This window comes from Narcine bancroftii, chromosome 5 (assembly GCF_036971445.1).
Source record: "Narcine bancroftii isolate sNarBan1 chromosome 5, sNarBan1.hap1, whole genome shotgun sequence".
In the NCBI taxonomy this organism is placed as follows: Eukaryota; Metazoa; Chordata; class Chondrichthyes; order Torpediniformes; family Narcinidae; genus Narcine; species Narcine bancroftii.
Window position 1 is genome coordinate 12,916,554 of NC_091473.1, and position 8,958 is coordinate 12,925,511.

Below are 8,958 nucleotides of genomic sequence, written 5' to 3' on the forward strand. Positions count from 1 at the left end.
CAAAAAGTTCATATAGGACATTTTCATGGAGTTGGCAGAGGGAAAGGAAAACTTTCTGGTTGGGGGAGATTTTAATTTTTGTCTGGATCCTGTCTTAGATAAGTCAACAAAGAAAATAACCAAAACAAAGGAGACAAGGGCTACCATTGAAGGGATGGAGAGGGGGAATGTAAGGGGATGGTAAGTAGTTTTAATGGCAGGTGTTGTAAGGAGTTGGGGTTTGTTGTAGTAACTTGTATTACTTTTGATTTTTTTTCCTTTCTTCTTTCGCTGAAATTTTTTTGCCTTTTTGGGTTTGTGGTTCCATTGACGGCATGAAGGAGCTGAACTTGATAGATGTGGAGGCGGAAGCATCCGAGAGAGAGGGATTATTCCTTCTACTCAAATCAATGTGACTCCTACTCTAAATAGATTTTTTTCTTGGCTTGAGGGTAGGATCATGGAGGCTGAGTACACAGCAAGATTTCTCTCATATTTTTCACCCCTGACATTAACAACAGAAATGCCAGATAAGCAGGGTATGGCATACAGATGGAGTCTTAATATATTGCTGTTAAAGAAGTGGAGTTTTGTAGTTTTATAAAAGCGCAGTTAGACCTGTTCTACAAGGCCAACTGTACCTCCTATGCAACACCCTCAAAGCATATTTGAGAGGTCAAATAATTGATATACCAAAACAGTAAAAAAATATACGAGGGAGGTGGATAAATTAGAACAGGAAATTACTCATCTAGAAAAGAATTATATATGTAAAAAAATTAGGTTCAGAGGACCATTACAGGGCTCTAATAAAAAAAAAATGAAATACAATTCACTCCAAACGTATAGTAGGGAAAAGATCACAATGCAGTAAAAACAAAAATACTATGAATTGGGAGAGAGTGCCCACAAAGTCCTTTCTTGGCAGTTGAGGACAGAACAGGCCTCAAGGATGATCAATGCAGTACAAACTGGCATTGGCAGAATCACCCATAAACCAAAGGAGATTAATGAGTCCTTCAGGGAATTCAATGAGGGTTTATACAAATCAGAACTGATAGGGAGGTCCGATAAAGCCAGCAAGTTCCTGTCTAAATTAGAGTTACCAAATTTAGACCCAAAAGTGTAGGAAGGCCTAGATCTTTCCTTCATGGAAGAAGAGATAGTGAAAGCATTGAATCCTCAGCAGACTAACAAGTTTCCAGGGGAAAATGGGTTTCCACCTGAGTTCTATAAGGAATTTAAAGATTTAATGATACCTCTTTATATGGAGGTGGTAGATGAAGCAATGGAGACCCATACCCTCCAGAAATCCTTTTCAACAGCAATCATTAAGGTGATCCTTAAAAAAGACAAAGATCTGCTAATGCCATCTTCTTATCGACCCATTTCACTGTTAAGCACAGATTATAAGTACTTGCCAAAGCCCCTGCAAATATATTTGCCAAATCTAAAAAATAAACTTCAAGTGGGCTTTGTGCAAAAAAAGACAGGCAGTGGATAACATTGGCAAACTGTTAAGTATAATGCACCTGGCACAAACCAGAAATGAGAGGGGTTTAGCTGTGGCCCTGGATGTGGAAAAGACATTTGACAGATCGGAGTGGGATTTTTTAATTTAAAGAGCTGGAAAGGTTGGGGTTAGGGCCAACTTTTATAAATTGGATAAGGGTGCTGCACTATGCGTCCAAGGCTAAAGTTGTGACCAAAGTACAAATTTCTCCAGCTTTCCCACTGACGATCAAGCAAACAAGGGTGCCTGCGATCTCCAGCACTGATCATACTAGCCATGAAGCCACTAACTGAAGCCATTAGCCAGGATCCAGACATCAAGGGTTTTAGATCAGGCCAGGGAGAACATAAAATCAATTTATTTTCAGATGACGTACTGATATATCTGAAAGACCCAGCAAGCTTGTTGTCTCAGCTGCACTCTATTCTGGAGGACTATGGGGAGATCTCCATCTGTGGAGTTAATTGGGATAAGATGGAAACCATGCCACTTTACTAAGGGGGATTACAGTCAATATCAAGAAAACAGTTATTTAAAGTGGCCACAAAACAGGATCAAATATCGAAGAGTCAGAATAGACAAAAACTTGAATAATTTATATAAACTAAATTATACACGATTTGCTTGGGAGAATTGAGGAAGACTTAAGCAGATGGATGACCCTACCCATAACCTTAATGGGCAGGGTCAATTGTGTTAAAATGAATGAGTTGCCGAGACTGCAGTACCTCTTCCAGACACTGCCCTGGGGATTCTTCCAAAATTTGCTCTCATGAATAAGAATATTTCTATGGAATGGAAAGGTAGCCAGGGTCTCTATGGAAAAATTGGCCTGGGATTTCACTCTGGACAGATTATGATGCCAGACTTCAAGAAATACTATTGGACAGCCCAGTCGAAATACAACACCTCACTCTTTGAAGGGGAGGTGTACCATCTTGGGCACAAATTGACCTGCATGGGGTAGGCGAGAAGATAGCATAGGACTTTATTTATAAATGGAACGTTAAATTGTTATCTGTGAAAATAGGCAGCCCTATACTAAAACAAATTAACTTCTTGGAAGAAAATTAACCAATATCTAGGAATCAAAATCAAAATTAACCTATATCTAGGAATCAAAATCAAAATTTGGGGGTGGGAAATGTCCCCAAAGACATCCCTGACTCCAAATAGATTAATACCATTGACAGTAGGTAACAGGAACCCGGATATCTGGCATTGCAATGGCATCAGGTGCATAGAGGACTGTTACAACCAGGGGCAGCTAATATGGTTTGAACTACTCAGGCATAAGTATGATTTATCAAATAAGACATTGCACTGCTACCTTCAAATACGATCTTTTCTGCAGGACAAATTATGTTCAACTATGGCCCTACCAACATGCAGTGACATAGAGGCCATGATTCGAAGGGGAAACACACCCAAGTTCATCTTGGCAATCCATCTCTTGCTCCAAGCATGAGGACCTAAACCAAGCCTTCACAAATCAAGGCAGAGGTGGGAGATGCTGGTCCAACTTGTATTGGCTCAGAATGACTGCGTGGTACAGGCTGGTACAATACAACTTTCTACACTAGTTGTACCTGACGTTGCAAAAAATTGAGCAGATATAAACCAGAATTGTCAGACGTGGCTTTAGATGTGGCATTGAGACAGGAACCTTTGTGCATGCAAACTGGACATGTATCAAGGTGAGATCCTTCGGGAGGAGTCACGTGATGGAGTAGTGGCCGGAAGGTGAACTCCAGCCCTCTCCAGAAAAGTCGGGAAAAACAAAGGAAAACACAAAGGCACAGAAATAAAAGTTACAGAAAAGTGAGTATAAAGGTGGAAAGAAGATGGCGACAAAAAAAGAAAAATCGAAAGCAACGGTAAGAAGAGAGGAAGAGAAGACAAAGGAGGAAAAAGGTGAAGGCCTTACCTGTCCGAAGAGGCCCGCTGCGGAGAGAGAAACCCGCTCCCTCAGGTCGGTAAATAATGGACTACAAAAATGGCTCGCTGAGCCGAGTAAAAGTGTGCAACCGCACACCGACGGGAGGGGGGGACCAGCTGGGGAGTCGATCTCCACAGCCGGCAACGACAGCTGCAGAACACCTGCAGCAAGAAGAGACCACAGAAGACAATAGAAACAAGAAAGAAGAGAAGGAAAGGGCACCAAAGAAACAACAGATGGCCAACCCAGAGGAAGAAGAAGAGGAAGAGGAAGAGTACAGTGAAATAGAAGAAGAAAAGAAAGGCAAGATAAAGGATATACTTTCTCTTATTAAAGGATACATGGAGTCATTTAAAGAATGGCAAACACAGGAATTTAAGGATTTAAGAAAAAGAATAAACAACACAGAAGAGAAAATGAATAAAATAGAGATGACCTTAACAGAAATGGGAAAGAAAATGGACAAGATGGAAGAGCGGGCAGTAGCAGCAGAAATGGAGGTAGAAGACTTAAAAAAGAAATTGGAGAAATCTAATAAAAAAACTAAAGAGACACAAGAACTACCAGCTCAAAAAATAGATACAATGGAAAACCATAACAGAAGAAATAACATAAGGATAGTGGGCCTTAAGGAAGATGAAGAAGGCAAGAATATGAGAGAGTTTATAAAAGAGTGGATCCCTAAGACCCTAGGATGTCCAGAACTACAGCAAGAAATGGAAATAGAAAGGGCACATAGAGTATTGGCCTCTAAACCACAACCACAACAAAAACCAAGATCTATTGTAGTAAAATTCCTAAGATATACTACAAGAGAAAAGGTACTGGAGAAGACAATGGAAAAAGTAAGAGAGGGCAACAAACCACTGGAGTATAAAGGGCAAAAAATCTTCATTTATCCAGATATAAGTTTTGAACTCCTAAAGAAGAGAAAAGAGTTCAATACAGCAAAGGCGATTTTATGGAAGAAAGGGTATAAATTTATACTAAAGCATCCAGCGGTATTTAAAATATTTATTCCAGGACAACAAAACAGACTATTCTCGGATCCAGAAGAAGCATGAAAATTTGCAGAACATTTACAAAAATAGACTGAGGGAGGAAGACGGGTAATGAGAGTTAAAATGATCACGATTGATATGTATGTGGGTAAAGACAAAAATAGACTGAGGGATGAAGACGGGTAATGAGAGTAAAAATGATAACGATTGATATGTATGCGGGTAAAGAGTGAATAGAGACAATGTGCATACGTGAATGTATCTGTACTTAGAGGAAAATATAGATAGTATAGACAAGAATTAATAAGGGAAGGTAATGGAATAGAGAGAATAAGGAGGGAACTAAAAGAGTGACCTTTGTGACATATGAAAAGTGAAATCTTTTCTGGGGGGGGCGGGGTGAGGGGAAATAGCGGTCACTGCAAAATCAGTTGACGCTTGCGAGTGGATTCGCAAATCCAAATGGAGAGGGGAGATGTGGTTGTCCGACAAGGGATAAAGGACATCTCAGGAGGTGAAGGGGAGATTGGGGATAAATAAGATAGAAATAGGAGAATAAGGAAAATGTTGGATGTTGTAGGAATGTTGTCTTATAAAGAGTTGAAAATAAGAAAACAGAAATGGAAAAGGAGGAAAGGTAATGATGGAAAAACGGAAAGAGAAGATAAACAAAATATAAAAGGGCTACGCTGAACTATATGACTTTAAATATTAATGGAATACATAAGCAAATTAAAAGGAAGAAACTACTAAATTTAAATGAATAAATGTATTCCATTAGAAAAAATAACATATAGGTTAAGAAATAATATTGAAATATTCGAACAAGTATAGGAGCCTTACATTAAATACAATAGCGAAAACCTACCGGGGACAAACATTACCTAAGTTGATGGAAGGAGAAGGAAAGAAAAGAATGGACTCAGTAGAATTTCTGGTGTATTTTTGTTGAATGACAACATTGTCTGACTGGCTTAATGCAACCTAGATTGTATACCTAAAATGGATGAGAGGGGGGGGGGTGGGGGGGTGGCTTGGGAGGAGGGGGGGGGGAGAAAAAGTCACTGTATATGTGTGAAAAAGAAATAGTGTATATCATGGCTAATGTGATTTATGGTGTGAAAAATAAAAAATTTTTAAAAAAAAGGTGAGATCCTTCTGGGTGGAACTAGCCAAGTCCAAGAAAAAAAAAATTATAGGTAAAGTATTCCCACAGGACCCAGAATTGTTCCTGTTAGGAAACATAATGGACACAAGATTTACAATGAATCTGTCCAAATTTCAAATCCAATTTGTATCGATTGCATTGGCAGTGGCCTGGAAATCTGACTCCTGTCTGAGCATTACTTGCTGGAACACAAAAGTGCAAAGCTGTGTTCCCCTGGAGAAAATTATTTACGACTTAGAAAAGTATAACACTTTTTTTGAAAATTTGGCAGCCATAATTAAATTCCATAGGAGCAAGATCATAGTATGGACCATCGTGCCTCAACATCCACCTCCCTTCTATTTCTCAATTGGTTGGGGGGGGGGGGGGGGTTCATCCCATCCCAAGCAGGAAAAGTCAAGAGAAGAAAATAGCTGCTTTCTCGTAACAAACCCATAAAAATGTCTTATACTTTTGCTGTGAGTGTCTTGAATGTTGTGTGTAACTGTGGTTTGTTAAGTGTTAAATGTTGAGGGAGGGGGATGAAAAGAGCTTGAACTCTGCAGAAAACTTTGTATAAAACTGATAATTGTTAACTGTAGTCAATGCTGATACTGTTAACATTGACACTGATCATGTTGATTACTGAGTTCGTTTGGAAACTACAAATAAAATATCTTTAAAAATTAACTGCCAGTTAACGTGCCACGGTGAAAGCTTACGAATCAGCACACAGATCACCCAGGAGATGGCTGCCTAGGTAGGGTGTATCATCCCCAGGGCAAACTGACAGCCATGTGAAAGGGATGGAGGTATCCTGGAACCACTTAGTGAGGGTAGGTGTCCCTCTCCCCTGGGAATGTCTGCTGGAGCGTATGAAAGGATGCAGAGAACCGGTTAACTGTGGTCCAGTGTGAAGGCAAAACGGCCTTTTGAACCGGTTCGTTGAACAGCTAATTTACTAGTAAGCCAGTGTGAAAAGGGAGAGGTGACTTTAGCCTGGAGAGACCGCACCAAGTTGAACGAGGAGATGGCGCAAGGCCACTCCTCCAGTGGAGATTCACCAATGCTCGGATGAGGCGGCGGCTGCCCTGACCTTCCGCCCAGATGAATCCCATCATTCACGGTGTGGAACGACTTTCGGATTTTTAAATGGTGGAGAATGTGTTGGAATCTAGGGGTTAAAACAGTATGAAATAAATGATTAATCAATAAGTTTATTTGGACTGCATGAGTCAGGGAAAGAGGAATGTGGCTAAGTGGCTGTCACAGCATGGAGCAAAGTTGGCTGAACAAAATTGGCTGCTCCCAAGATACAGGGAGAGGATATGCATAAAACGATTTAGGAGGAATGCTCAACTGAAGGAGGTGGGAAGTAGCACAGGAGACACAGGCCAGATCAGAACAAAGAATGGCCCGCAAGAATCAAAGGGAATGGAAAACCAGTCTAGGAGGAAGATTAAGGCACGAGGAGGTGTTAAAGAGAACAGCAGAAATTGGCCAGACAGGGACCGAATGGTGATTAGAAATATCTGGGGATGAATTAATTTCAGATCTAAACAACAGGATAGTCTGGCCTGGAGGATTAACATGGGAATGCTACACCCCAGAAATCTGCAAAACAGGAGATGACTTGTGATAACCCTTATGCAAAAAGATCTAGCAGGGAAAACAACTTTTGTTCTGTGTGATAAGATTGACCTATATAAACTGTGCCAACTGGACAATAGGGGTCAGTCTCGGGGAGTAGCTCACTGGCAGGTGACCTATGAACTAACAGACTGACCCAGAGCTCTGTTAAGTTTTATTCTTGTGCTGTGTAATAAATTGACTGTTGAACCGAATACCTTCTCCTATCACTTCATTCAAAGAACGCGCTGGACTCAGACTACACATAGACTAAATTAAGAGTAGGTTAAAGCCAGAGTCCAACAAATGTTACCCAACTTGACTGGGTTACTTGCGCAGACGAGTTTACACAGGACATTCTGATGAGGCCATTCCAATTCCCACAGGGAATCTGGTGGAAAATGAAGAAATCATCCCATGCCAGCTGGAAAGGCGATCTGCCTCCCGCAGGCAGGAACATCAGTATAGTGTTGGGGACACTACACATCATTTGACATATCGTTGCACAACGTGTGCTGCAACACAGACCCCACACTGTTAGGTATGTTCCCCTGCCTCGCCACAAGCAAGTCTGAGCAGTTAGCATAATCCCTGTTCTTCCTTCGAAATTCGACTGACATTGTTTGTTGATATTTAGATTACTGTCCATTTAAAGGTGGATTTTGTTAAGTGTATTAGTGTTTTATTTTAACAAGCAAGATTGTTTAACTATTGAATTCAAACCTGTCTCTAATCATCACCCACTAGAGGGTGAATCGCCTACGCTCCAATGCTGTGCAAAAGAAAATGAGATTAGATCCACCTCTGGACAAGAACATGCCCACAACATCGTATGGAAAAATAGGAGAATCAAAAATAATCTAGACCACTGGCACAAAACTCTTGGTGTCGCAAACTTGTCCTTTGGTTCTCCGTCTGTCTCCCTTTTTCTGTCTCTGCTTCTCTCTAACCTCTCGCACACTCTACCTACCCTTAGCCGTTCCACACTCACTCTTTCCCCATCTCTTGACTCCAAGGCTAGGATTTATGTTCGTTTTTGTTCCCCACCCCGCCCCCGCCCCCGCCCCGATGAACTCGACTCTATGCAAATACGGGCTCACTCTGCAAAGCAAGGAAACTTTTTTTGACTTACCAGCTTGGCAATGAACGGGGTCCATCAGAAAATTGCAACGAAAGAGAAAAAAATCATGCAACAGCGATACTCCTCCAGACAGGAAGTTGCACTGAGAATTCGCAGCTTCAGCCCAATAAACTCTGGATTCCTGCCAAGTCCTCCCCGTTTACACCAGTTGCAGCGAAGATATGAAAGCACATGACTCGCAGAACCGACACATTGCATGCATGCGTTCCTGGAACTGACGCGGGTGCCCCGGATCAGTGAGCTGTTAGGGGGAAAGAAACATTCCCCGGTGTGGGTGCTGGCCGGAGAGGTTTCCAGAGCAGGCAGGGAGATCAATGTGGAAACCAGTCACGACAAGCGGAATCAGATTGGGAGTAAGGGTCCACAACAGAGGAGGCATTAATTAAAGTGGGGTTGAAGGTGAATGGTGCGTAAATGAAATCAGGGTGGGGCAGTGGGCAGAAATTAGGGAAATGGGTAAACCCCATTAGAAGATCACGGATTATTACCCACCTGTGGCTGCCTGCATCCGTCCATCATCCTTCACCCCTTCTCCATTCATTTATTTTACACTCTACTGACTGGCTGCATCAGCCTGGTATGGAGGACGCCAATACATCTAAGCAGAAA

General features: G+C 41.5%; 1 protein-coding gene across 1 annotated transcript in view; it reads right to left on the reverse strand.

Moving 5' to 3' along the window:
• Window positions 1-8,440, reverse strand: part of LOC138763140 (protein SSUH2 homolog) — a 62,200-nt gene extending 53,760 nt beyond the window's left edge. The window contains exon 1 of the mRNA XM_069936817.1: window positions 8,341-8,440. Coding sequence (XP_069792918.1) covers window positions 8,341-8,365 — 25 coding nt within the window. The 5' untranslated portion in view covers window positions 8,366-8,440. The remainder of the gene's footprint in view (window positions 1-8,340) is intronic.
• Between the last annotated feature and the right edge of the window lie 518 nt (window positions 8,441-8,958).